This window comes from Serinus canaria, chromosome 21, assembly GCF_022539315.1.
Source record: "Serinus canaria isolate serCan28SL12 chromosome 21, serCan2020, whole genome shotgun sequence".
Classification (NCBI taxonomy): Eukaryota; Metazoa; Chordata; class Aves; order Passeriformes; family Fringillidae; genus Serinus; species Serinus canaria.
The window spans coordinates 4,189,303-4,214,931 of record NC_066334.1 but is presented as its reverse complement, the minus strand read 5'-3'; the positions used below and the strand labels follow the sequence as shown (position 1 = coordinate 4,214,931).

Below are 25,629 nucleotides of genomic sequence, written 5' to 3'. Positions count from 1 at the left end.
CAGGGACTCGCTGTGGTGCTCCTTCCCTCCCCTCTCCTTGACCAGCAGGACACCCTGAGCCACGGGTCAGCCACAGTGCCAAAAGCCCAGCATGGGCCCTTCCTCAAACCCAGGGGACAGTGAAGCTCTGCTCAGGGTACTATGGATCACTGACACCCAGAGCTCCCTGAGGGCCAGGCAGGCTGTGGGAAGAGGTCCTGACAAGCGTGGTGCAATGGCAGCTGCCCCTGGCTGTGTCAGCCTCAGCCTAGGAAAAGATCCAAACCAGCCCAGTGTTTACCATAGATATTTATTACAAAACACCAAAAATACAAACTGAACATACAAAACATTATCAAAACTGGCCCCACTCTAGTATCTACCTGCCCAGGGCCTCTGCAGCACCCAGGGCTCCTGCAACCACCTGAGGTCCCACATGAACAAACCCTGGCTGAGCACCCTGAGAATTCAAGGGTAATCACACTCAAATCTTCTCTTCAAGTGCTGCTTCTTCTTCCTCAGTTTCCCTGAGCCCATGATACTATAGTTGTAATCAGATGTGACGTAGGGGATCTCTCCCTCAATTCCTTGCTGCAAAATGGAAAAATTAAACCAGAAAAAACTTTAAGAACTTGCACCTTTATCAGAGGGGAAGCACATTCCTCCCCAGGCTGACAGAGCTGAGTGGGAAGGACTCAGCAATCACCAAACCCCACTGTGGCATCCGAAACATGAGCATAACATTTTGTTTTCCCAAGGTTTCTGTGCTTAAGGACAATTTCACAAAGAGATAACCATCTGCTGATGCCCAGGCATCTCCCAGCACGCATCAGCCTCAGGAATAAGAAAATGGAAAACCTGCCAGCCAGCTGCAGCACAGCCAACTCCCACCCCTCCTGTGAGCTCTTACCTGGCCCACAAGCACACAGCTAGGGATGGCGATGTTCCCAAGGAGCAGACAATTCACTAGTCTCAGATTTGCTGGAGGCACTGGTGTCAGGATGTGGTAAAGCTTCTTTTCCATATCAACTCCTCGGACAATTCCTAAAGAAAAAAAAACCCCCACATGCAAAGCTCAGTCACTAGGTATCCCTGCTCACTATCACCCTACATACGATTGAGCACCAAAGTCCAAACTGCAACATTAAATTAAGTCATAAGGAAACTGAGACAATTACTGGAATTTTGCAAAAGCTACATGGAACGTGCTTTTGGGAACGTCAACTGACAAGTGAGTCACTGTGGAGTTCTGAGAGAAGCTCTGAGTGGCACTGCTCAAGGACGTTCCCCACAGCTCTTCCCACCTGTTAACCAAAGTCCAAAGACTGCAATATAGTCTCTAAAAGCAGAGAATACACCACACTCATCCCTCTTCTCCAGCTGGTTTTAAATGAGTAACCTGTCTGCCTAAACAGGGCAGGTGAGAGCAGAGCTCCAGGTGTGCTCACCGAAGCCCAGGCAGTCACAGATTGGTGTCTGTGTCAGCAGGACTGGCCCTTCGGTCTGGCACCGGACTTCCTCGGGAATGCAGCAGAGCCCGACCCAGCTGGCGTTCACCGCGTACATGATGTTGCTGGGAGCAACGTCTGTGTGAACAACCCTGAGTGCAACAGCATTGAAAGGTACCTGAGGTGGGAAAGAGAAGAGAGAAAAGTGCTCATCAGCTCCACATGGATTGAGTTTGAGTTCAGAGACAGGACCCTGCACACTCCCACACCACACCTACACACAGGCACTATGGCAGGGCACACAGAGCAGCTTCTGCACCAACACCTGCACATGCAGGACACACAGCACACACGTGTCACACCAGCAACTTGGCAGAAGCCTGGCTTCCAGACATCCTGAATACAGTCACTCTGCAGATTAGAGTTTGTCCCTCTCCTGAGAAACATATTCAGTAGGAACAGAATTACCCATCACTTCAAGTTGGGCTCTGTGCACATTCCCCATGGCAAAAAGCTCCTTTACCTGATATGGCACCAGGCTGTGCAGCGGGAGCACTGCCCCAATATCTGGGCTCTGCAGGTGCCCCAGGTAGCCCAGGATGGACATGTCACGCAGGATGCTGCTGTGCACTCGCCTGGAAGAACAACCCCATGTCAAGGACGATGTGTAGCTCTGCTCAGCCCATGGAACTCACAGAGCACTCATCCTACTTACACTTCACCTGGCACCCCTGCCCGAGGGAATTCTGGGTGGACATAGAGCAGCTTGTGCTGTGGAGCTGACACGTCCTCCCCTTCAGGGTACTTCCAGCTCTCCATGTTGCCCACTCCCAGCTGCTTGCACTTGGATTGCTGCTTGCCCTTGGTGTGCAGCCCGGCGCTGAAGTGGATGTGCTCAGACGTCAGCGGGGGCATGACCTTCCAGTCACACATGTCCATCTGAACAATGTGGCTGGGTGACAACAGCCGGATGATATCAATGAGGAGCAGCAGTCCTTCACCTTCAGGAGCACAGGAAACACACAACTGCTGCTACTCCTGCGACAGGTGGCACAGCAGCGTTAGCTCAGGGTGGACGTACTGTGAATTGTTGTTCCACGTGGTGCTGTGCCACCATTACCTCCCTCCCACACCTCTCCAGAGCAGATTGACCCCATTTACCTTTCACCCAGCCCATGGTGTTGATGACTAGAGGCACTTCCTTCTTGTAGTAGCTGAACACGTATTTCACAACATCAAGGTACCTCTCCGTGTCCTGCTCACAGCTGGTCTGGCCGTAATACACCATCTTACCGGGCATCTGCTGGTGAGTGAAGGGGGGACCTGGCAAAGAGAGCACCGAACATCCAGAGCCTTCTCCAAGTCAAACCAAAACACTCCTGTCCCTGAGCACCCACATGACTCCTCTCCTGAAATAATACACTCTTCCCACATGCCAATTGTCCTTGCACAGCCTGCAAGTAGGGGAAACTGGTCTATCACTTGCAGGCTGGGAGTTTTGCTTGTTTTAGGTTAATACTGGGTGTGGTTTTTTGTTTGAAATCACTGCTTACACACTTGCAAACCTTTAAAGAACAGTGTATGACAAACTGGTTAAACAGCAAACCAGCCTGGCAACATCCTTTTAGACAATAACCCAAATCTGCAAGACTACAAACTCCAGCAGTTTCCTGGACTCTGTTTTATCCACTCATCACAGCAGCCCCACTCTGTGCAGATCCATTTCGGATTTTCAAGTTAGTTTTATCTACGGAGACAGATTTTCTCAAGGAGACCTTTCACATCTGAAAGGCAGAACATCCCCTTTCATACACCTTAGCATATAGTACCACCTCTACAACATCATGTTTCTTTAAAGCAGAAGAACAGCTCCATGTTACTCAGGGAGCTTAAACGACCCTACAAGAAAAACTAAACAGCCCTTGGTTCATTCTCCCCAGGAAACTCTGGTAGCTGTGGCAGCAGCTTCCCCTGAAGCAGAGCCTCTGCCCAGAACACCCTGTTCATTTCAGAAACGGAACAGGTCTCTGTAACCGCAGAAGCAGCGGAACACATACCCAGAATGGGCTCTGTGATGCTGCTCAGGGAAATGCACCCGGGCGGAGTGAATTCTGCCTGGCCGATGTCACACTCCATGTACTCCACCACAGGAAGGCTGCAGGGAGAGAGACTGGGTGTTAGCATCCCCCAAAAGAAGAACTACATGACTTGAACATATTAGAAGAGCAATCTGATTTTGTTCCAGGTTGCAAAGCTAAAATTAATAAAATCTCTCCTTTCCTCAACCACACTCATGGTGCGTTCCTAAGCATTGTAACTTCCCTACTCAACCCAAACTGCTTGGTGCCCAATGTACTCGCACACACTCCAAGGCAGCAATTTAACAATATTTCAATAGAAATGTTCAGAAGGCAACTTTTCTGAAATCACTCAAGACAAGAATGCCTATTTTTCTGAATTACTGTTTGTGTTTAAAAACTATGCACCTTTGAGTTCTAATGGCTCTTCTGAGAGACCTGTCAAACATTTGTTTTCTTTTTTCCTTCTCCTAAATCTCATGCAGCACTTAAAGGCTTACAGAATGTGGAAAGACTTACCGGTTCAGTAACAGGTTAATTAGGTATCTGTTGAATGTCGACTTCCCAGTGTTTTTTGGGCCACAGACCAGCACCACAGGAACACCTTCATCTTCCTCTAGAAAGAAAAGCAGAGTGTGAACTGCACTGTTGCAGGTATCACAGACCTACCCTAGGCAATGCCTAAGCTCTAGATGCACATTTTTCATAAAGAAAAATTCGACTCTTTATCAGCACGTGCTGGTCAGGGCACTCTCTCAGCTTTAACTCGTGAAAAGCTTCATGAATTTTCTTTTTTTCAAGCTACCAAAGCCGCAACATAGCCAAAGACCTGCACTCACCACAGCAGGCCTGGATCAGCTCCTCCAGCGCCAGGCACATGCTCTCCGACACCTGCAGCCCATGGTCGGGGCTGCACTTCACGATGCCCACGGACGCCAGGACCGCGTGCTCTGGCGTGAAGTTACACTCCTCCTTTTTCTAGGCGAGAGGGTGAGCACTCAGTACGGGCTGTGTAAGGCCACGGCCTGGCCCTAACAGGGGCGGCCGCCGCTGGCTCTGCATGGGCGGTGCGGGGACGGCACAGGGCGCAGCAGGCACTGCCGCCTCACCTGGGGCTCGAAAGACCGCGACAGCGACGGGTGGCTCAGCAGGAACCGCGTCACCGGCGTGTCCAGGTGCTCCAGCAGCACCACGGCGCAGTCAGGAGAGAAGCGTGCCATCACCTTCACCCGCGCCGCTGAAAGAGCCGAGTGCCGCCATCACCCTCAGCCCCGCGCCCGCCCGCGAAATGGCACCCACCCGCTGCGCAGCGCCCCGCGCACAAAATGGCCGCTCCCCGCACCGCCCGTGAAATGGCGCCCGCCCCGCTCCCGTCCCGCACTCACGGCGGCGGACACGGTGCGAGCGCATGGCGGCGCGGGCGGCGGCGCGCAGCTGGCGGAGGGCGGCGGCGGGCGGACGGGCGCCAGGCAGCGCCTCCAGGCTGAGCGCGCAGTGCGTGGCCGGCGAGAAGACCGGCAGTCCCGGGTGGTGAGAGGCCACAGCGAAGCCCAGCAGGCGGACGGCACCATAGAGGCAGCGCAGGCGGCACTTGCCGGTGAAGGTCAGCGCCTGCAGGACAGAGCGGGCGGTCAGGCGGTGAGGGGCGCGGCGCGCCCGCCGCGCTGTGCGCGCTGCTCACCTGCCGCGGCTCCAGCAGTAGCACGGCCGTGCCCTCCGCCGCCTCCACGGCCACCAGCCCCGGCTCAGCCGGCGGCACCATCCCGATGCGAGTGAAGGAAGCGGCGAAATCCCGCCAGGCCGCCTCCGCCCGGCTCGCGCGGGCCAGGGCACGGGCCGAAGCCCGGCGGGGGCGGCTACGCCGCGCGGGCATGACCGGCGAGCCTCCTCCGCCTCCCGGGGCCGCCCCTCGGCCGGCCCCGCCCTGCCCGCTGCGAGCCCCGCCCGCCGCCGCCGCCCGCTTAAGAGCAGCCCGCGCAGTGTGCGGCCACTCCACCATGCCGTCGCCCGTGCTGCTCCGCCTGTGCCTCTGCGCGGCGGCTACCGCCGCCTCCTCGTTCACCCTCCGCGGCGATCATCGCCTGGCCGGGCTGTTCCCGCTGCACACCGCGGAGCGCCGGGACGACACCAGCCTGCTCGTGCGCGGCTGCGACGAGTGAGTGCCCACGCTGCCCGTGCCCCCAACGCGCTCTGTCCTCCCTAACAACCACTCTCGATTCCATAGCGTCGCCTTCAAGAGTCACGGCTACTGCCTGTCCCAGGCCCTGCGTTTCGCTGTGGAGGAGATCAACAATTCCACCACGCTGCTCCCTAATGTCACCCTGGGCTACAAAATCTACGACACCTGCTCTGAGCCTACTAACTTCCACGCGACGCTGTGTGCCCTTGCTCGTGAAGGCAGGCAGGATGTCCAGGTGCTCCCCAGTTTCCAGCGCTATGAACCACAGGCTGTGGCTGTCATTGGCCCTGACAGCACCCAGCTGGCCCTCACCACAGCCGCTGTTCTCAGTCTCTTTCTAGTACCAGAGGTAAGTGCAGCTTCTATGGCTGATGAAAACCAGGGATCCCAAGGAGTGATGGTTGCAGGGAGGGTAGGCTCAGATCTGAAGAACCTGGTAGAGCTGGAAATGCAGCCCCTCTTTGTGCGCTGTCAAAGGATCTTTCCCAGGCAGTCGGTTGCCTGGCTTGCCATCCATCACAGCTTTCTCCTGCTTCAGCATGCTTGGCACTGAGTCCATTGCCTGCCCAGCTCTAAGTCTTCCCAGGACAGGCTGCCTGTGCCATTAGCTCTCAGGGGTGCAGCTGCCTGGGCCAGCACAATCCCCCTTTCCCCTGGCTCTCACTGCAGATCAGCTATGAAGCCTCCACGGAGCTGCTGAGCCTGAAGCGGCTGTACCCCTCTTTCCTGCGCACCATCCCCAGTGACAGGCAACAGGTGAAGGCCATCTTCTTGCTGCTGCAGCACTTTGGCTGGACCTGGGTGGCGCTGCTGGGCAGCGACAACACCTATGGCAGGGTCGGCCTGGATGCCCTGCAGGAGCTGCTGACTGCAAGCAACATGTGCGTGGCCTACCGAGGCACCATCCCCGCCAACTCGGACGCTAGCAACCCGGAGCTTCACAACCTGGTTCGAATCCTCACAGAGGTCAAGGTCAATGTCACTGTTGTGTTCTCCACCAGAGGAAGCGTTCTGCCGTTCTTCGAGGTGGTGATCCAGAAGAACATCACGGACATGGTGTGGGTGGCCTCCGAAGACTGGTCGTTGGCTCAAACTATCTGGCAGGTACCTGGCATCCAGACCATTGGTTCGGTGTTTGGGATGGCAGTAGAGAAGCCAGAGCCCACGATGCTGGAGCGCTTTGAAGCTTGGAGGATGTGGGAGAAAGGTGCTGAGGCTGAGAGTGCCAGCAGTGCAGAGGCAGGCAGGGAATCTGTGGGGAGTGCGCAGCTGGATTGCACCCAACGCTGCACCAGCTGCCGTGCGCTCACCGCTGTCCCTGACCTGTACGACGCTCAAGGCTCCTTCAGCGTGTACTCGGCCGTGTATGCCGTGGCCCATGGCCTCCACGACCTGCTGGGCTGTGCCTCGGGGGCCTGCAGCAAAGGCACTGTCTATCCCTGGCAGGTAAGACCAACCTTGTGGAAGAAGAACCATGAGGATCCCTTCCCAAGGGATTTTTCCATTGTGCCCAAAGGCTTAAATCCCAGCTGAAGACCCTTGTGGGCTTCAGCTGCCCCTCACAGTCAGAGCAGTCAAGAACTAGACCTAGACCTAGACTCCATCCTAGGTCACTTGTTCCTCTACCACCTCACTGGATGGGATTTCCTGCAGATGTTGGGGGGCTTGAAAACAGCTGCAGGACAGAAGAAACATCCTCCAGCACATCTCCCTCCAGTGGCAGGAGTTGTGCCATTGGAAGGACTCCTCTCTTACTCTTCTGTTTTACAGCTCCTACAAAAGATTAGGCGAGTAAACTTCACCCTGTACAACAGCCGAATCTCTTTCGATGCCCATGGGGACATTCATAAAGGCTATGACATTGTCATGTGGAAGTGGCTGGGTCCAAAGTGGGCTTCTGATGTGGTAGGAACCTTCCGTGTGAGCCCTGACAAGCTGAGCATCAACCCAGGCAAAATCCTGTGGCACACAGAAGATGGCCAGGTACTGTTCTGCACCCAGGTCTTATTTATTGCTCACTTCTGATCTGACTGCATCCCAATGCCACCAGTTCAGGGATCTTTCCTCATAGCAGGGCAAACTTGAGGGCTGAGGCAGTATGGGGGGGTGCCAGAGTGCTGCTGCTTGTTGGCCTGACCCTGTCTGTGCTCCTGGCAGGCTCCCAGCTCGGTGTGCTCCAAGGCCTGTAAGCCAGGAGAGATGAGGCTGCAGCAGAGCCACCACAAATGCTGCTTCAGCTGTGTGGCCTGTCCACCTGGAACCTTCCTGAACACATCGGGTCAGTACACCACAGGGTCTGCTCCTGCCCTTCCTTCCCCTGCCCACATCCTACCTCCTGCTGCTCCTCTCTCACCATTCCCAGCATCTCATCTCCTGTGGTCACTAAAATCTTTGAGCTGACCTGAAGGCAGTGGGTCTGGCTCCTGTTTGCTTACCAGTGGGTATGCAAAGCCCATGCTCTGTGCTTTCCGGAGAGTACTGCCCACAGGTGAGCCTACCTGGGCAAACAGAGCCCCTTTGCCTGTGACCAGGGAAAGGGATGTCCGGCCCGGTAGTTGTTCCCTGTACCACATCCTCTGCCAGGGAAATTCAACCTAGTGGTTGCCTTTGTGCCCAGGTGGCACGCGGGGCTTCTGCACTACGTGATCACCAGCACCCGGCATATGGAAATGTCTCCTGCCTCAGAATCACCAGCCACAACAACAAACCCCTTCCTGGCAGCTAGTGTCTCAACACCCTTGGTCTGTGGAATGGGCACGGGCAGCTCTGGGGACAGTGGGAGTAGAAAACCCCTCTACATGGTACTGTCCCATTGAACAGCCTTTGCTGCAGATCCTTCCCAAGTTACTGTTTGATGCACGGGCCCCTTCCCACCCACAGCCCCCATGGCCCTGAGCCTCACACAGCCAAGCCCTGTCTCAGCCCAGGCCATGGATTTTGAGAGAGTCCACAGGGCCAATTATAGGCGGGGGCTCTTTTGGGAAAAGAGCCCCCTCTGCTACCCCGGGCCTGGGAGCACCTGCAGGAAGGAGCAGGTGTGATGGGTGGCAGAGCTCTTACCGGGTCCGAGGTGTGTGAGGTGTCCATGTCCTCCACAGACCCCTTTGACTGCCAGGCCTGTGGCTTGGATGAGTGGGCCCCAGCAGGGAGTGAGGTCTGCTTCAACCGCACCATCGAGTTCCTATCCTGGTCCGAGCCCCTCTCCTGGGTGCTGCTGGCCCTGGCTGTTCTTCTCATGCTGCTCATAGCGGCGCTGGCTGTCCTGTTTGCCCTCAATGCCTCCACACCTGTGGTGAAGTCCGCGGGCGGGAAGACGTGTTTCCTCATGCTGGGCTCCCTGGCCTGCACCTGCAGCAGCCTCTTCTGCTACTTCGGGGAGCCCTCGCAGGTGGCGTGCCTGCTGCGGGTGCCGCTCTTCGCCATCAGCTTCACCATGTTCCTCTCGTGCGTGGCGACTCGCTCCTTCCAGATCCTCTGCATCTTCAAGCTGAACGCACGCTGCCCGGCGCTCTACGAGGCCTGGATGCGGCGCCAGGGGCCGGTGCTGTTCGTGGCCGTCAGCACGGCGGTACAAGTGGCGCTGTGCGTGGCCACCGAGGCCTCCAGCCCCTCGGTGCCGCGCCGGGAGTACGGCGTGCGGGACGATTGGGTGGTGCTGGAGTGCGCCCCCAGAGCCGCGGCCGACGCCGCCACCGCCTACACGGTGCTGCTCAGCGTCGCCTGCTTCGTGCTCAGCTACGCGGGCACGGATCTGCCCGCCGCCTATAACGAGGCCAAGAGCCTGACCGTGAGCCTGCTGCTACACCTGGGCTGCTCGGCCGCCGTGCTCTGCTCGCAGGGCGCGCTGCGTGGCCAGACCGAGACGGTGGCGCGGGTGCTCAGCACGCTGGGCACGCTCGCAGCACTGCTGGGCGGGTACTTCGTGCCGCGGGCCTTCGTCATCCTGCTGCGGCCGCACCAAAACACGGCCGAACACTTCCAGATGGTCATCCAGGAATACACGCGCCGCCTGGCCGCCACCTGAGCCGCGGGGCTCGACCCGCACCGCGCCTACCCCGCCGCGGGGACCGACCCTCGACCCCGGCCTGCCCCGGCCCTCACAGCGTCACTGCCGGCGCCCACTGACGCCACGTCCGGTGGTGGCGGATGCCGGCGGGCTCCGGTGCGCGGCCATGGCGGCGGCGGCGGCAGCGCACAGCGTGCGGGTGCTGCGGGAGCTGAACCGGCAGCGCGCAGCCGGGCAGTTCTGTGACGCGACGCTCGGCGTGGGCGGCCGCGAGTTCCGCGCGCACTGGCCGGTGCTCGCCAGCTGCTCCCGCTTCTTCCGCGCGCGCGGCCCCGGCGGGCCCGTGGCGCTGCCCGACGGCCTCGCCGACACCTTCCAACTGCTGCTCGACTTCTTCTACACGGGGCGCCTGGCGCTCACGGCGCACAACCGCGCCCGCCTTCTGGCGGCCGCCGAGCAGCTCGGCGTGCCCGACGCCGTGGCGCTGTGCCGCGCCTTCCGCCCGCGGCCCCGCCGCGTCGCCGCCGCCACCGCCCGCCCGGAGCCCGCGGCGGCCCCGCAGCCCGGCGGGCAGGCGGTGCGTGAGAGGGGCGGGAGGGGGACGGCGGGGCCGGGGCCCGGCGGGGGCGGCGCGGTGACGCCGCTGTTCCCTCGCAGGGCTCCCCCTCAGCCCCGGAGGAGGCGGCGGTGGGTGGCGGCGGGCGGGGGGACGGCGACGCCGAATCCCTTCCCGAGAAAAAGGTGCTGCGGGGCAAAAAGAGCCCTCCCACTCCGGGAAAGGCGCCGGGGAGCAGAAAAGGTACAGCGGTGCCGGTCGAGTGCCCCACATGTCATAAAACCTTCCTCAGCAAATATTACCTTAAAGTGCACAACAGGTAAACGCTCCGGCTTCTCCTTTCCCTTGCGCGCGGGGGGACGCGTCACCCCTACGGCTCTGCCCCTTCCCGGGGTGGGGGAAAGGGTGGCCTCCTTTCTGCCAGCTTGTCCCAACACGTCGGCATCCCCCGGGGTGGTCAAGGAGGGTCTGCTCTGTCCCTGGGGGTGCTCTGGCCTGGGGGAGGGTTATACGTCAATGAAAGGCATCCCAGAGCTGCAATGACTATCCTGAGCTGTGGCTCAGGAAGGCCGTGTGAGGGGCTCCTTGGGGGCTGCTCTGGCTGCAGGTGGGCAGTTGCAAATCCTCCTGCACTTTGAGAGTGCCCTGGGCTAGGGGGGAGTTTCTGGGGTTGCTGGGGACACATGGCTGGGGTCTGTAAGGAGCTCCAGCGTGGATCACCGAGTGCAGAGCATGGCCCTGCAGTGAGAGCTCAAGCTTTGCTTCTTTTATATTGAGGAAGAATCTTGGCCCTGCAGAAATGGTGTTCTGTGGAACGCAGTGGGCACTCATAGCTGTGCTGTTGAGGGGGGACTAAAAAGTGTCATAAAAGCAGCTGTGAATAGTAGCGTTGCTGGGGTGGGGGGAAGTACCCACCTCACCCTTCCCTGTGACCTCCTGGGCCTGTTTGTGCAGATGCTGTTGACAGGCAGTGATGGGATTCTGTATTTGCATACCCCAAGGAAACACACTGGAGAGAAGCCATTTGAGTGTTCCAAGTGTGGCAAATGTTATTTTAGAAAAGAGAATCTCCTGGAACACGAAGCCAGGAACTGCATGAACCGATCGGAACAGGTACGCCCAGGAGCTGCCCTGCTGGGCTGGAGTGTGGCTGCCATGTGGCAGCAGGGGAATTGGAGCCTTTTCCCAGTTCCAGCCCATGCTCAGTTTCAAACAGACCTCTGCCAGCACCATGTGGCACGTGTTCCATGGCTGGGACCCCCACAGCCAGGGCCCCTGTGGCTGGGACTCACACCTGATACACAACACAGCCCTCACTTGTGTTTCAGCACACCAGGACTCTGTACTGTATGAGATTTGGCTCCTGTGGGTGTGGGCTGAATGCTGTAGCTGGGTGCCAGTGCCATGTGCTGGGCAGGAGGCTGAGCTGTGGGCTCCAGGCTCTGGGTCCTGTGGAAGCCAACACCACCCTATCTCTCACAGGTATTCACGTGCTCAGCCTGCCCGGAGGTGTTCAAGCGGCGGATGGAGCTGCGGCTGCACATGGTGTCACACACTGGAGAGATGCCATACAAGGTCAGCAGGGCCTGCATCCAACATCCATATGGATGCTGCTGGACACTAGCACGGAGCTGGGGCGAGCCTTTCCTTTCTAGGGCAGCCCAGCCCATCAAGAGCTGAGTGCACCTGTTCCTTCTCTGATCCATGACAACCCACCCAGGGTTGTTCCCTGTCTCTGAACCAAAATATGATTCAGGGAGACATCACAGCCAAAGGCTTCCCATGGCTGTACCAGGAATCTGTGTTCTACTCCCCTGTCAGTCCTTTCCTTGCTCTGAAACCACACTTGGGGGGCAGCTGGAAGCTGACCCCAATTCTCCCATCTTGCAGTGCTCCTCGTGCTCACAGCAGTTCATGCAGAAGAAGGACCTGCAGAGCCACATGATAAAGCTGCACGGTGCACCCAAGCCCCATGCGGTAGGGACCAGGGGTTTTGGGGAGGGTGTGATCTGAGTATTGACCTGGCCTAAGGAATGGCACAACATTATGTCTGGCTCTAAGTGAGGGGTGGGGCATAGAGCTACTGTAAATGGGCTCTGTTGTGTACAGGAGCAGCCCACAAATCCAAGCACTGACCAGCACTTCATCTCTGTTGGGCTGTCCCATCTAACTGGGGGTCTCTGAGCTGGGGGTGCTGCCTTGGCTTCCACAGGGTGGTCCCTGGAGCAGCTGGGGAGAGGCCGGGTACGAGTGGGTCTGGGGTGGGTGTACCCCAACCCTAACACCCTCCTCTCCTGTGGCCTTGCAGTGCTCAACCTGCTCCAAGTGCTTTCTGTCCCGGACAGAGCTGCGCCTGCACGAGGCCTTCAAGCACCGTGGAGAGAAGCTATTTGTGTGTGAGGAGTGTGGGCACAGGGCCTCGAGCCGCAATGGCCTCCAGATGCACATCAAGGCCAAGCACAGGTACAATGTGACCCTTGTCCTCTCTTATGTCACCTTAGCTCTCCTGGCCGCAGTCTCTGCCCCACAGGCCTGGGGGTTGGCTGAAAGTCACCCTCTTCCCAGAGGTGCTAGGCTGAGACCCAAGGGGCTGAAGCTGGCAGAGGTGATGGTGACGTTTCTCTGCCCACAGGAATGAGCGGCCCTACGTGTGTGAGTTTTGCCACCACGCCTTCACACAGAAAGCCAACCTCAACATGCACCTGCGCACGCACACTGGCGAGAAGCCCTTCCAGTGCCATCTCTGTGGCAAGACCTTCCGGACACAAGGTACCCCTGGCTGTGGCAGGGCTAGGGCTCCAGCATCTAGGACCTCCAGAAAGCAGCTTCCCTAGGAGCAAAGCCATGCTTTTGTGAGTGCAGGCTGATACCAAGAAAAGCAAGTTCCTGTCATCTGCTCTACTCTCATGGCACAGAAGGGGAACGAACTGGTGCTGCTCATGACCCTTAGTAGGAGCAGACTGTTTGTGCTGCTCTTGCCTTCCTGGCCAGCCTGACAGCCCCTGGGATGGGGTGCTTGGGCTGTGCTTCTGACCAGCCACTCTCCCTGTCTCCCCCTCTTAATGGCAGCGAGTCTGGACAAGCACAACCGGACGCACACTGGGGAGCGGCCGTTCAGCTGTGAGTTTTGTGAGCAGCGTTTCACAGAGAAGGGGCCGCTGCTGAGGCACGTCGCCAGCCGGCACCAGGAGGGGCGGCCCCACTTCTGCCACATCTGCGGGAAGACATTCAAAGGTAACGTGGGGGCTCCAGCTCTCGTGGGGCTCTGCAGGAGCTGCCTCCTTCCCGTGGGTGGGCTGGCATTGCTGTGAGCCGGTGTGACATGGAGCTGCTGCCAACAGGCTTTTGTTTCCATTCCCAGCGGTAGAACAGCTGCGTGTCCATGTTCGCCGGCACAAGGGAGTGAGGAAGTTTGAGTGCATTGAGTGTGGCTACAAATTCACACGGCAGGTGAGGCTTTCCCCAGCTCCTGGGCTCCCTGCTGCATAGGGGAGCCAGCCCTCACTGGGTGTCTCCACATTCCCCTTCCTTTGCAGGCTCACTTGAGGCGCCACATGGAGATCCACGACCGAGTGGAGAACTATAATCCTCGACAGCGGAAGCTGCGGAACCTGATCATCGAGGATGAGAAGGATGTGATGGTGGTGCTGCAGCCACCACCAGAGCTGGAGGTGGGCTCAGCCGAGGTGATCGTGGAGTCACTGGCCCGTGGGCCACTGCCTGAGGAGGTCCCTGCACAGAAACTCTGCTCAAACGAGAACTTCTCCCCTTCAGACGTGATTGAGCAATCTCTGATTATAACTACCACAATTCCTGAAGACTGTGAGACATAGTGTGGCCACCTATCCCCTTCCACTGAAACACAGTAAAGTGTTAAGCTGAGCCACTTTCTGCCACACTTGTTCTTTTGAGCCCCCTCCCCTCCTTTTCTGCCAATCTCCCATCCCAGGCTGCAGGAAAAGAAAGTCACCATGATGTGATTGAGTGTCAAATGAAGAAATGTCTCAGAACAGTCACTCCAGTCAGTGTCCATGCGCGGTGTGCAATGGGATGGGACTGACCTCCCTGTGTCATACTATGACTCACTTTCTGATGCCTGAGGAGCTGGTGCTGCCCTCTCCTCCAGCCCTCTCACCCTGCCTGTGATTAAAGCTCACCTTCCCCCACAGAGAGCGGCTCTGCCCATTCCTTAACCCCTCCGTTTAACTGGTGCCTTCTTTCTCTTTGTTTTGTTAACTCTTTGTCAGTTGCTCTTTCCTTACCCCATTAAAGGCGTGACATGACCCATGTCTGCTCAGACGAAACACACTCCAGCAGCACAAAGTGCCTGCGTTCCTGTGCTCAGGTGTGGGGACGTATCTCTGTCCCAAATAACCCAATCTAGGGTTGCTGGGAGAGTGAGAACCATGGCCTGAGTGGTGCCAGGGTGGGGACAGATCTCTGTGTGTACCCCCACACCTCAGAGTTGCAGCTGTGGTCTTTCCCCTTTCTCCCTCTCCTCACCAAGGAGGCAGACAGGCTCCAATTTAAGCATATCTGGAATGAGAAACTCCCAGTAAAATCTCATTCCAGCTCCCTTCCCCTCACAGAGAACAGAATTGTGTAACAAGTTTTATTTAACTTGACTGCTGCAAGTAAATTTAAAAACAAACTATGAGAATAAAAATACATTATCTGCAAATGTAAAATGCCTTTGTTTCAAAGGATGGAGTTCAACTGTACTTGAGGATTCAACACAATGAATTCTACAAAAAATAAATACAGATCTGTAGCTGCTCAGCGGGTGGAACTGGGGGGTCCAGCAGCGAGCACAGCCACGTTATTTATAGCTCAGCAGAAATGCCTGGAGCCGCGGCGCCGTCAGGAATTGGCCATTGCTCCCAAAAAAAAGCAGCAGCTGCCCCAAACTGTGGGCCTCTGTGCCCCCTACCCAGTCCACGGGTGTGACACCAAGGGGCAGCCGCACCGGGCCTTGCGCGTTCCCTGCTGGCACGCAGCGGTCTCAAGGCACTGTCAGTGTTCCAGGCTGGAGAACAGCCCAGGCTCCCCATGGCTGAGGGGGGCAGCAGCATCAGACAGCATTGAGGCTATGAAGACGCTGATGCTGTGGAAATGGGGCCTGGATGCTCCTCCATCCAGGAGGAAGCCTGGAGGAAAGAGATCGAGTAGACGGGGTTTCCATCTCTAAATTCAGTTTAAATGCAAATTTTTCCTCTATTAGGTAAAATTTAAAGACCAAAAAAGCAAATGCATCCAGCCACACCTTAGCTTCTGCCACACTTCAGGGTTCTCCAGAAGGTGCAGCACTTGCTCTCAGGGAGCCATGCTTCAGGTTCAGCCATTTGCTTTCTTCCAGAAACATTCCACAAGTAAACTGCACACAGCTGGTCTTCAGCAAAGGTAGATAAACAGAGCCCACTGGCCAGGGCACTTGGGCAAGTTTAAAGGCAAATCTTACACAGGCCAAAATAAAACTGCAAACCCCAAATAAAAAGAAGAAAAAAATCCCTAAAATAACTACCTTTCAATCCAACACGTGCACAGGAAGCCTATCTCCCTCCGAGGCACAGAATAAGGGGGGGGGGTCTCCAGACCACTGCTCTACCAGATAGACCCCTCCCAAGACAGAAACTGAAGGAAGGAGTTTGGTGGCAAATGAAGCACTACAGGGTGAAGGAGCTCCCAGTGAAAGGTGTCTGTAAGCAGCAGTGCTGTGGCGTGGGTCACCACGAGCGCTTTCCCCAGGAACAGCTCTCGGGTCCCTGCGGGCAGCGTGGCGCCGTCTCCCACCCTGAAGGGCCGAGGGAAGCAGTGGAGGCCTCACTGCCTGCAGGCCCACAGCATCACATCCAACAGCCAGAGTTCTTGCTCCCTCTGTGAACAGCATGGTTTTGTTTCCAAGCACTGGTTTGCCTCAGCCTTTTCCCAAAGCAGCCCAGGTTCCGGATGAGGGACTCTGTCAAACTGCTTCCTGTGCTAAGGCAGCTCATTGAGGTTCTGGTTGTGAAGGTTTTGGTTCTGCCTGCTCAAGCTGATGGTGTTGTCCAGCGTGATGCTGTCGTCCTCCTGTGTGGTCTCTGGCATGAACTGCCGGAAGATGCTGACGCTGCCGTGCCAGAAGATGGGCTCAGGGAGCTGGCCCACGATACTCCACGTTCGTGTCTCAGGGTCGTAGGCTTCCAGGACGTCCGAGAGTTCAAAGGTGTTATCGTAGCCTCCCGAAACATACAGCTTCCCGCCGAGCACAGCCACACTCCCCCCAACGTGAACCTGCAATGTAACAATAAATACACACCGTGACCAGGGGGTGTTTGCCTGATCCAGCAAGGGGGTCAGTGGGATCTGGAAGCTGTTCCTTGGAGGGAGCTTCATGCCTGCCAGCTGCAGGTTGAGCTCTGAACCAGTGCTGCCCACAGATCTCACGTGCTGGGCTGCACACCCAAACATGCCAGCACATCCAGGACTCTCTTCCCAGTGACTCCAACACACTTAAACCAGGTCCATTAGGATTCTAATTCTAAAAAGCTCTTGGTTTTCCAAAGGTAAATGAAACTAGTTTATAACATTTAAGACATCCTGGAAGTGGGAAAATGTCCTACCTGGAGCATGGCAGGGATTTTATCCCATTCATTCTTTGATGGATTGTAAACATCCACTTCAGCCGAGTCATCTCTGGGGAAGAGAACACAAAATTACTCTTCTGCATTCTAGAAACGCTGCTTGGGTTCTTCATCAAAGCCAAATTTAGATGGGCAGGGGGAGAGAAGAGCTGGGGAGGCAACATAATCCCCCAGGGCTTCTCTTACCCACCCTGCTCAGCAGACAGGAGGGCGACAGTGACAGGTGAGGGACGTTTGTGACTCAGAGACATGCGCTGCTGACACAAGAATGCATGGAGGACAAAGTCGGGGCAGCTGGAGAGGAGCTGTCAGTCCTCCCAAGACAGTCCTGGTACAGATGGGATCAAGATGCTACAAGGCAGATCCAGGCAGGGCCAGCAGCCTGACCAGGGGCTCCTCTCCCCACTCTGGGTCAGCTCTGGGGCAACTGCAGAAAGCACCTGAACCTCACTCCTGTGCTTTATTTACAGGTATAAAACAAGCCTCAGCACAAGGGATCATCAGTCAGAGCCTTTACACTGAGCTATTAAACAAATTTGCTACTTTTACTTGCAACCCACTCCTCTGTCCTAGAAAGATTATCCCACAGCTCCACACGGAGCAGCAGCCCACACACACACAGCACGTGAAATGAGGGAAGAACACCTAACCCTGATCATTTCCTCACTGACTCTTGCAGATGCAAAGTGATCTGAAAATCCTGAAGTGTCAATCATGAGTATTTTAAAATGGGCAAGAAAACAGAAATTCTATAGAATCAGGTTGTGACAAAGAGCTGAGCAGCTGCAATACCCAAGTAGGACAGACTGAAACCAGCTGACCAGAACAGCTGCCAGCAAGACACTTGGCTGGACCCAAAAGGATCAAATAAAAAGTCTTGGGCCAAAGCTGCTACTTTATGCAAAGCCAAGACGAGATTAAAAAAAGAGAAGTGCCTGGGGCCATCACAGAAGTCTCTGTTTGCTCGGAGTCAACACAGGGAGATGAAATGCTCCAGCCCTGGCATGCCTTCCTGTTTATTTTTAATTAAGCGGATAACTGAAGTATTTGCGCCACCAGGACAGCTTCAGATGGGTAATTAAGTCCCAATTTGGAAAGGTGCTTAAAAATAGTCACCAATCACTTCATCTTCAGCCCTCTTATCTCTGCTGAGACGGAAGACGTCCTCTCCTGCACTAGAGTTTAACGTTTTCTTGGAGCTTATGTGCTTATTTATAGCAACAAGGGGAGCTGAACCAGGAGCTGAAGAAACTGAGAAGCCAATTTCCAAGCAGTGCTGCTGACTTCAGATGGATTTACACGTGTCTGTTTCCCAGCTCTGGGTAGCACTCAGACATTTTCACACAAGTTTATGGGCAGCTCTTTGAGACCCACCAAAACAAGGAAAGAGGTGTTACAGCCCTCCCTGCACTATCAGGGGAAGCACTGCTGTGCTGTCCCAACCCAGTGCCCTCCCTCCACCACCTGCAAAATCCTTCCCAGGGAAGCTGTGGGCTCTCTTCACGGGGACACGGAGAGGGAGGGAAGTGATTGCTCCCACTACTCACCGTATGAAGTACATGAGACCATTGAGTGTGACGGTCTTCGGGGCAAAGGACCAGGGGGGCAGGTGGCCGCAGTTGACAAGGGACCAGAGATCACTGTCGGGGTCATAGCACTGCATGACCATGGACTCTTTGCCAGCCAGGGAACCGATGGCAAAGAGTTTCCCACGGCACGAGGTGGTGGAGCAGTTGTCCATGGGGTACAGCATGGGCTGCAGGGCCTCCCAGCTGTCCAGTGTGTGGTCATAGCGCTCCGTGCTGTCAGAGGCAACCACGTAGAGCAGCCCGTCCAGGACCGTGGAGCTGTGGTATTCCCTGGCTTTCAGCATGGGCGACACCTCTGTCCACTCGTTCACGCTGGAATTGTACCTCCAGACACAGTCGTACAGCCTGGAGCCATCCGAGCCCCCTGTGGCACAGCATGACACATGTCAGGAGCCTGCCTCCACAAAGGGAAGGGTGATGGAAGAGAGGGTTTGGCTTGGCACGTGTGCCACAAGGATTTTAAAGGAACTTTTGCACTGTTTCATGCCCAGCAAGCTGGGGAGAACTCCTCCCATGTCATTCCTAGTCCATATCCAGCTGTGACTCAATATGAGTCTTCCATGTTTCACTACTTCTGTCCTCTAACACCCACCTCGCTCCCATTTTACAGCCCCCACTCTCTGTCACTGCCCAGAAGCTGCCAAGGCAGCGGTGCTGCTGGCAGCTTGGGAACCTCCCAGCCTTGCCTTTGTCACACTGACACAGACCAGACCAACCCAAGATCCCCAGCAGCAGCCGGCACACAGCTCCCAGCAGGACTGACCGGCCTGGGATCACTCCAGGAAGCTCCCACAGGATGTAAGGGTCTCTGTAAAAACATGCTGCATCCATGTGGTAGTCTGTCATTTTTACAACCCTGTCCTTAAAGCAGGTCCTTGTTTTCTGCTTGTGACCAGAGAACACATAGTTTTCTGTTCACCTGCATTAAGACTTGCTCTTCAAAGTTCTGCCAATGTGTCCTGCACACCGGGGGCACGCTGTTCCACAGCACTCGGTGTCCTGGGCCTCAGTTTGTTACAGCTGTCACAGAGACGTAGTTCAAAGAAGGGATCTGCATGCAGCTTAAAAGCCAAATTTACATATTGGTGTCACCTTGACAGAAGTAATTGTAGCCCCAGCAAGGAGGCAGGATTTGTGCAGGGGAAGGTACTGTGACTCACAGGGGCTGGCAAAGGAACCTGGGGCTTTCTGACATGCCTCTGCCTCAAGCATGTGATTCAGGGGGATCTGAACCTGAACACATTCTTCAAGAGAGAAACTCAAAACTTTGTTACATCACCCCTGTCCTCAGTGATGGTTAAAAAGTTCTAACTACAAGATCTGTGACTTCTGCCAGCATGCTCAACAGCATTAGTCATGACAAAATAGCTCCTGGACTGAGACCAGCTGCTAAATCCAGCACCGACTCCAGGAGTCTCCGTGCCTGCTGGCAGGCTGCAGGCACCCAAACCAAGTCCCAAACTCTCTGCCACCCAGGAAAAGCCAAGTGTCGCTGCTACACCCTACATATTTTCAACAGAACCCTCCACCCTGGTGCTTCCCCTCATTCCCTGTATGCCTTACCAGTGACATAGATGTCGTTGCCCAGTGCAGCGACACTGTAGCCACCTCCCAGGTGCTCGGGGAATTCAGCCAGGTAGCGCCAGTGGCCAGTGCGTGGGTTGTAGCAGTCAACGGTGACAAGCTCATCGCAGTCACGGTCACAGCCACCAACGAGGACAAGGATCTCGGCGAGGCCAGTGGAGGGCCGGGGGCGCATGCGGGCACAGGGCCCCCGGTCGTGGCGGTCAAGGCGGGCAGCCTGGAAGTCGCGGGCCTCACGCAGGAGGCGTAGGCAGGGAGGGCAGCGGGCCACCAGCGGCTCGCTCTCCACGTGGGCCAGCAGGTAGAAGCGGCGCACAAAGGGCAGGCGGACGTGGGCCAGGAGCTGTGGCAGCAGCGGGGCGCGGGTGGCGGGGTCGGCGCGCACCCAGCGCAGTGCCAGCTGAAAGGCAGCCTCCTCCTTGGGGATGCAGAGCCCATCGTCCCGCAGGTAGGAGAGGAGGCGCGGCAGCGGCAACCGCTCCAGCTGGGCGCCCAGCTCGCCCACGTGCCGCAGCACGAAGCGGTGGGCGGCAGCCGCCAGCTCCGGGCAGGCAAAGGCCTCCGCAAAGTCCTGCATGTCCAGGGCGTTGGCGGGCTCCAGCTGCCGCGCCAGCCAGGCACCGCAGGCCTCCTTGACGGCGGGGAACTGCAGCAGGTCGGCGGCGCGCAGCAGGCGCTCAGCGATGTCGGGGCCCAGCCGCCCCACGCGGCCGGTGTAGGCGAAGTCGAGCAGCCGCCCCAGGCACTCGGGCTCGACGCCGTGCAGCCGCACACGCTCGGCCCGCGACTCGCGCAGGGCCCCGCCGAACATGGCGCGGAAATATCCCGAGGCTGCGGCCAGAACGGCGCGGTGAGCCCCGAACTCTCGCCCGCCGGCCACCACCGTCACGTCCAGCAGGCTCCGCTCGGCCCGCAGCGCGCTCAGACCCCGCAGCAGCGACACCGCGTGTGCCGGTTCTCCCGTCGCCGCCGCCGCCGTGGCTGAGGCTCCCGCTGCCGTCCCGCCGGTGCCTGTCGCCATGCCGTGCCTACGGGAGAACACCCGGATCACGCCCTGCACGGAGCCGCTGGGCCGATTCCCGCGGCGAGAAAGGGAGGTGGAGATCAGCAAAGAGACGGCGGGTGGGCTAGGGGAGCCCGTCCCGGCCCGGATCCCCCGAGAGCGGCTGTTGCGTAAGGCGGCGGCGCTGGCAGCGCGGCCCCGCTCAGGCCGGTCCCAGGGCCCCGCAGCTACCGCGCCCAGCCCCGCGCCCTTGGCCCTGGGCTGGCGCTCAGAAGGAGCCGCCCAATGGTACCAGGGGAACACAAGACCGGCCCCGAGCGCAGAAAGCGCTAAGGGAGCTCCGCTCCGAGTCCGGCTCGGGTACCGCCGTTAACGCGGGCGGAGGGTCCGGGTCGGGGTTGAGGGTCCAGCTCGCGGTAGACGCTTCGGCGCCCTGCCCGTCTTGCCACAGCCACCAGCCAGGCCCCGCGGTGAGCCCAGGGCCGGCCTCTCCCGCCCGTGCCCACAATCACCCGAACTACTCCCGGACCGCACTCACCGATCCGCTCTCCGCCCTGAACGGTGCTCCGCTTCCCGCTCCGTTCACCGCTCCCGGCACCGCCCCCGCCCCTCCGCCGCTCCCAGCGCGCCCCGCGCCTGGCACTGCGCACGCCCGGACTACGGCTCCCGGCGGCCCCGCGCGGGCGGCCGCCCCTTCGCCGCCTCCCGCCGGCACCGAGCGGTTCGCGGTGTCGGCACTGCCCGGCTGCCGCCGCCGCCGCTCCGGCCCCGCCCGTGCCCGCGCCGGGACATGGACTCCGACTCCTGCGCTTCGCCGTTTGCCCCGGAGGTGAGCCGGAGTCCCGGGGGGGAAAAAGGAAGGGAAGGGAGAAGCGGGGAGAGAACAGAAGGGGAGGGGGTGCGTGTCCCGCTGCCCGGCCCGGCCCTGTCCGGCTGCCGGTGCCAGCTGCTCGTTTCCCCGCCGCGGGGCGGGGGGCCGGGGCCATCTTGTGCCGCCGGGGCGAGGAATGGCGGCGGCGCCGCCCCGCCGTGCCCTCCGCGGGGGGGCTGTCTGGGGGCCCGGTACCGACGGTGGGGGGCGATGGGGGGGGCACTGCCCGGTTCCGCCGCTGTGGGGGCGGGGGGGCGCGGCGGGAGCGGCGGCGCCGCCTCCCACCGGCGGGCCCGGCGCCGCGGCCGCTGCTCACCCCCGCCCCCCGCAGGACTTCTCCCCCGGCTCCCGGCGGCACCGCACCGTGGAGGACTTCAATAAGTTCTGCACCTTCGTCTTGGCCTACGCCGGCTACATCCCGTACCCGCAGGAGGTGAGTTCCACTGGGGGGCATGGGGGGGGGCACCGGCCTGGGGGCACGGGGGGCACCGGGCCGGTCTGTCAGACCGACCGCTCCAGCGGTCACGGTCCCGCGCCGGGCCTGAACAAAAGGGGAACAGCGGCGGCTGGAGGCTCTGGGGACGGGGCGGGTGGTGCCCGGCGTGGGCGGGGTGAAAAACGTCGGATCCGGCGTCGCTCCTGCTGCTCCCCGGGCCCCGGAGCTGCGGCCGGAGAAACCCGGGGGGTGGCGCGTAGGGAAGGCGGGAGTGGCAGCACCTCGAGGGACAGGACTCAGCGGCTTGGGGACAGGGGACAGAGCACAGTGCCTCAGGGGCAGGGCTCAGCTCCCCAGGGGACAGGGCACAGCGGTTCAGGGCACAGCACTCTGGGGGACAAGGCACAGTGCTTCAGGGACAAGGCTCAGCTCCCCGGGGGATAGGGGACAGGGATTAGCACCCTGTGGGATAGAGGACAGTACCCAGGGGAAAGGGCTCAGCACTTGGGGACAGGGGACACTACTCTAGGGGACAGGGCACAGCATCTCAGGGATGGGTCAGAGTGCCCTGGGGGATAGGACAGCACCTTGTGCTGCATGTGAGTCTGCTCTGAGTCAAAATGTTACCTTCTTCCTGAATGTGTTCCAGGAAACCCCGCTGAGGAACAGCCCCAGCCCTCCCAACAGTACTGGAGGCACCATTGACAGCGATAGCTGGGATCCCCGCTTCAATGACACCCCCTCCTCTGTCTCCCTGCCCACCAAGAACAGAAAGAACTTTAGTCAGCTTAAGCGAGCAAAACCGTATGGTTCCCTGTTCCAGCGGGCAAAGGCCAGCAACTTTCTGCCAGAGAGAAAGCAAATCGATAAGATCAGGAAGAAGAAAAAGCTGAAAAGGAGGGAAACAGAGGTGTCTGCAGAGGAGGACTATGAAGAGAAGCTGCTGGATCTGGAGGCAGAGGACTCTTACGCAGAGACACCGATGAGCCCCTCGTCAGAGGGTGACCCTCAGTCTGTGACTGAGCACTGCTCGGTGTGGGACTCTGACACCCCGTCCAGCGTCTCCTACCCTGCTGTGACGGCCGAGCAGACGGTGGAGATCCAGAGCGTGGGCAAGCGAACTGTCATTCGGCAGGGCAAGCAGGTGGTCTTTCGTGATGAGGATGGCACTGGTGATGACGAGGACATCATGGTGGATTCAGGTAGGTGACCTGGCTGTCCAAGAGGATTAGCCAGGTGGACATAGTGGTGCTTTACTGATAGCCTGAGGATAATGCTGAGGAGCACTGCCTGGGTGGAATTCAGGAGAAGTTGGGTTTTTGGGGGGAAGAGAGGTGGGTTGGCTCTTTTGTGCAATAAACTGAGTGAAAAGCTGCAACTTTATAGAAGCAGCATCTCCTCGATTACGGCTTCCTGTGTACTGTTGAGAGTTTCTTCCCGTGCAAGAGAGACATGGAAAAAGCAGGAAAGTGCCTGTCTTTGAAACCCAGGTAGTTAATTTAGCATGAAAGGAGAGAAAATTCCTGGTGTGAGAGGCATCAGCCACTAAAAACGTATCTTTGACATTTGTCTTTGCAGATGACGACTCGTGGGACCTGGTCACTTGCTTCTGCATGAAGCCTTTCGCTGGGCGGCCCATGATCGAGTGCAACGAGTGCCACACTTGGATCCACCTCTCCTGCGCCAAAATCCGCAAGTCGAACGTCCCAGAGATCTACATCTGCCAGAAGTGCCGGGACTCCAAATTTGACATTCGCCGTTCGAACCGCTCCCGGACGGGCTCGCGCAGGCGCTTTCTGGACTAGGGGGGAGGCACATGCTGGTGCTCTGTGTGGGTGGGTGAGCCGTGGGTGCCGGCCAGGAGGCCGGGGAGGGCTCCCCTGAACTGCTGCTGCTCAGGCTGGAGGGCTGCCCAGCCGGCCTGTGGCCCAGGAATGAGGAATCACCAAGCCGTGGGCAGCCGGAGCTGGGAGCGGCCGACTGGGCAGAACTGTGGCGAGAGACTCTCGAGGGACAGACAGAGCTCTCTGAGCTCAGTGGAGTTTTGTCTGGTTACGATGACTGGGTGATGTACTATACCTTTGCCAAGTAGGTTTTCTCATCCCGTTGGGAAACTGCAAATCTTCTCTGTGCTAGAAAACTCCTCCTCCCAAAGAGGGAGGGGAGGAGGAGGGAGTCTGTGTGAAGAGTCTGAAAAGTAAATGGCCCTGTGTTTTAAATTCAATGTGATATTATACCTGCCCATTTGTCCGTATAGATCAATCTTAGATATCCTAAGACTCCATAGGAGTCAGCCTCAGTGCTACTGGCCTCTGTGTGATCTGCTGCTGCTTCCACGGGCCTGAGCAGAGGGGAGTTCTGTCATTTGGCATCATCCAAGTGCAAATGAGACTCGGGGCTCCCTCCTGTGCCAAGGGACAGCGCCCTGGCAGGAAGGAGCAACCCTTTTCCTGGACAGGCAGCATGGGGGATCAGTGGCATCAGATTCCTTCCTAGAAGGTCTCTTCTTACAGTGGTTTTTTCGTGATTTATTTGCATGAACAGCTCAAATGTGTGTATGGGGGGAAACTGCTCCATTTCCTGTCCCTTCAATAACCTCTATGGTGCTGTTTTAAGAATATGACTCTCCTTTTTCTCAGCGTAGAATTCAAACATGGGCTGTAAAAGGGGCCAAAGGAAATGTAGAACCTGGCAGGTCTGGTTTGGAATTTGATCATGTCCATCCAAGTATGACAGCTGAGTTGATTTTTGCTTTTGCTGTTTGTTTTTTGAAACTGAACTGTAACCAAAAAACCAGAATCTTTATTCTGTTGGTAGCAGTGACACAGATCAAATGCAGGCAATGCAGCTACAGAATGAAGTGCAATGAGGATCTGTCTGGAGTGGACAGGAGAGCGTTGAGGCCTGACCAGCACTGCAGACAGGACCTCCTGGGCCTTAGCCCATGGGAAATCCCTTCAGGACCACGATGGGAAGTCACAGCTCATGCACAAGGCCAGGGAGATGCTGGCATTGTTCCTCAATGGCCAGACATGCACATGGATCACACAAATCGGGTTGATGCTTCGAGGTGTGTCTCTGAAGTTACGCCTGAAGAACAGTGTGTGCTCTGTCCAGGAAGAGGCTCAGAGAAGCACTGGCTGGCACAGCAGCTGCAGCCAGACCAGCTGTGCCAGCAGGAACATGACCCCGTGAGTTCTGCAGTCACACAGCGTTGGAGCACTGCCTTGTCTGAGGACTGGCTCACTGGGAGATGCATCCTGGTGATGACTGAGGGTCT

At 57.8% G+C, this 25,629-nt stretch overlaps 5 protein-coding genes across 5 annotated transcripts; 3 read left to right on the top strand and 2 right to left on the bottom strand.

The window, feature by feature from the left end:
• Window positions 1-273: 273 nt before the first annotated feature.
• On the bottom strand, window positions 274-5,504 carry NOL9 (nucleolar protein 9). Its single transcript, XM_030231609.2, has 12 exons — window positions 5,187-5,504; window positions 4,891-5,116; window positions 4,615-4,742; window positions 4,345-4,483; window positions 4,025-4,121; window positions 3,485-3,582; window positions 2,589-2,750; window positions 2,143-2,428; window positions 1,951-2,062; window positions 1,428-1,605; window positions 890-1,023; window positions 274-570 (listed from the first exon to the last, which is right to left on the bottom strand). Exons 1-12 carry the CDS (start codon window positions 5,502-5,504, stop codon window positions 448-450), a joined length of 2,001 nt encoding a protein of 666 aa, XP_030087469.2. The 3' UTR covers window positions 274-447.
• On the top strand, window positions 5,503-9,822 carry TAS1R1 (taste 1 receptor member 1). The gene is made up of 6 exons (XM_050982689.1): window positions 5,503-5,660; window positions 5,730-6,033; window positions 6,354-7,130; window positions 7,455-7,667; window positions 7,842-7,962; window positions 8,783-9,822. The coding sequence occupies exons 1-6, from the start codon at window positions 5,503-5,505 to the stop codon at window positions 9,706-9,708; spliced, it is 2,499 nt and encodes an 832-aa protein (XP_050838646.1). The 3' UTR covers window positions 9,709-9,822.
• On the top strand, window positions 9,812-14,128 carry ZBTB48 (zinc finger and BTB domain containing 48). The gene is made up of 10 exons (XM_050982687.1): window positions 9,812-10,267; window positions 10,348-10,565; window positions 11,248-11,359; window positions 11,729-11,821; window positions 12,137-12,223; window positions 12,555-12,709; window positions 12,879-13,015; window positions 13,316-13,480; window positions 13,608-13,696; window positions 13,783-14,128. Exons 1-10 carry the CDS (start codon window positions 9,857-9,859, stop codon window positions 14,077-14,079), a joined length of 1,764 nt encoding a protein of 587 aa, XP_050838644.1. The 5' UTR covers window positions 9,812-9,856; the 3' UTR covers window positions 14,080-14,128.
• A 716-nt stretch (window positions 14,129-14,844) lies between these two features.
• KLHL21 (kelch like family member 21) lies at window positions 14,845-21,676 on the bottom strand. Its single transcript, XM_050982686.1, has 5 exons — window positions 21,581-21,676; window positions 20,019-21,067; window positions 18,414-18,819; window positions 16,846-16,918; window positions 14,845-16,516 (listed from the first exon to the last, which is right to left on the bottom strand). Exons 2-5 carry the CDS (start codon window positions 21,058-21,060, stop codon window positions 16,223-16,225), a joined length of 1,815 nt encoding a protein of 604 aa, XP_050838643.1. The 5' UTR covers window positions 21,061-21,067; window positions 21,581-21,676; the 3' UTR covers window positions 14,845-16,222.
• A 29-nt stretch (window positions 21,677-21,705) lies between these two features.
• PHF13 (PHD finger protein 13) lies at window positions 21,706-24,573 on the top strand. The gene is made up of 4 exons (XM_050982688.1): window positions 21,706-21,871; window positions 22,245-22,346; window positions 22,999-23,551; window positions 23,928-24,573. The coding sequence occupies exons 1-4, from the start codon at window positions 21,833-21,835 to the stop codon at window positions 24,152-24,154; spliced, it is 921 nt and encodes a 306-aa protein (XP_050838645.1). The 5' UTR covers window positions 21,706-21,832; the 3' UTR covers window positions 24,155-24,573.
• Window positions 24,574-25,629: the final 1,056 nt, after the last annotated feature.

Bases quoted from the DNA above. Each gene is read 5' to 3' on its own strand.
- ZBTB48 (XM_050982687.1), top strand. From the start codon at position 9,857: ATGGCGGCGGCGGCGGCAGCGCACAGCGTGCGGGTGCTGCGGGAGCTG. The intron at 11,822-12,136 runs GTCAGCAGGGCC...CCCATCTTGCAG, and splicing joins CTGGAGAGATGCCATACAAG to TGCTCCTCGTGCTCACAGCA. The intron at 12,224-12,554 runs GTAGGGACCAGG...GTGGCCTTGCAG, and splicing joins GTGCACCCAAGCCCCATGCG to TGCTCAACCTGCTCCAAGTG.
- KLHL21 (XM_050982686.1), bottom strand. From the start codon at position 21,060: ATGGCGACAGGCACCGGCGGGACGGCAGCGGGAGCCTCAGCCACGGCG. The intron at 16,919-18,413 runs GTGAGTAGTGGG...TCTCTTCCCCAG, and splicing joins GGTCTCATGTACTTCATACG to AGATGACTCGGCTGAAGTGG. The intron at 16,517-16,845 runs GTAGGACATTTT...GTTACATTGCAG, and splicing joins AAATCCCTGCCATGCTCCAG to GTTCACGTTGGGGGGAGTGT.
- TAS1R1 (XM_050982689.1), top strand. From the start codon at position 5,503: ATGCCGTCGCCCGTGCTGCTCCGCCTGTGCCTCTGCGCGGCGGCTACC. The intron at 6,034-6,353 runs GTAAGTGCAGCT...CTCTCACTGCAG, and splicing joins GTCTCTTTCTAGTACCAGAG to ATCAGCTATGAAGCCTCCAC. The intron at 7,963-8,782 runs GTCAGTACACCA...TGTCCTCCACAG, and splicing joins AACCTTCCTGAACACATCGG to ACCCCTTTGACTGCCAGGCC.
- PHF13 (XM_050982688.1), top strand. From the start codon at position 21,833: ATGGACTCCGACTCCTGCGCTTCGCCGTTTGCCCCGGAG. The intron at 21,872-22,244 runs GTGAGCCGGAGT...CGCCCCCCGCAG, and splicing joins CTTCGCCGTTTGCCCCGGAG to GACTTCTCCCCCGGCTCCCG. The intron at 23,552-23,927 runs GTAGGTGACCTG...TTGTCTTTGCAG, and splicing joins GGACATCATGGTGGATTCAG to ATGACGACTCGTGGGACCTG.
- NOL9 (XM_030231609.2), bottom strand. From the start codon at position 5,504: ATGGTGGAGTGGCCGCACACTGCGCGGGCTGCTCTTAAGCGGGCGGCG. The intron at 5,117-5,186 runs GTGAGCAGCGCG...TCTGTCCTGCAG, and splicing joins TACTGCTGGAGCCGCGGCAG to GCGCTGACCTTCACCGGCAA. The intron at 4,122-4,344 runs GTGAGTGCAGGT...TTTTCTTTCTAG, and splicing joins GCTGATCCAGGCCTGCTGTG to AGGAAGATGAAGGTGTTCCT.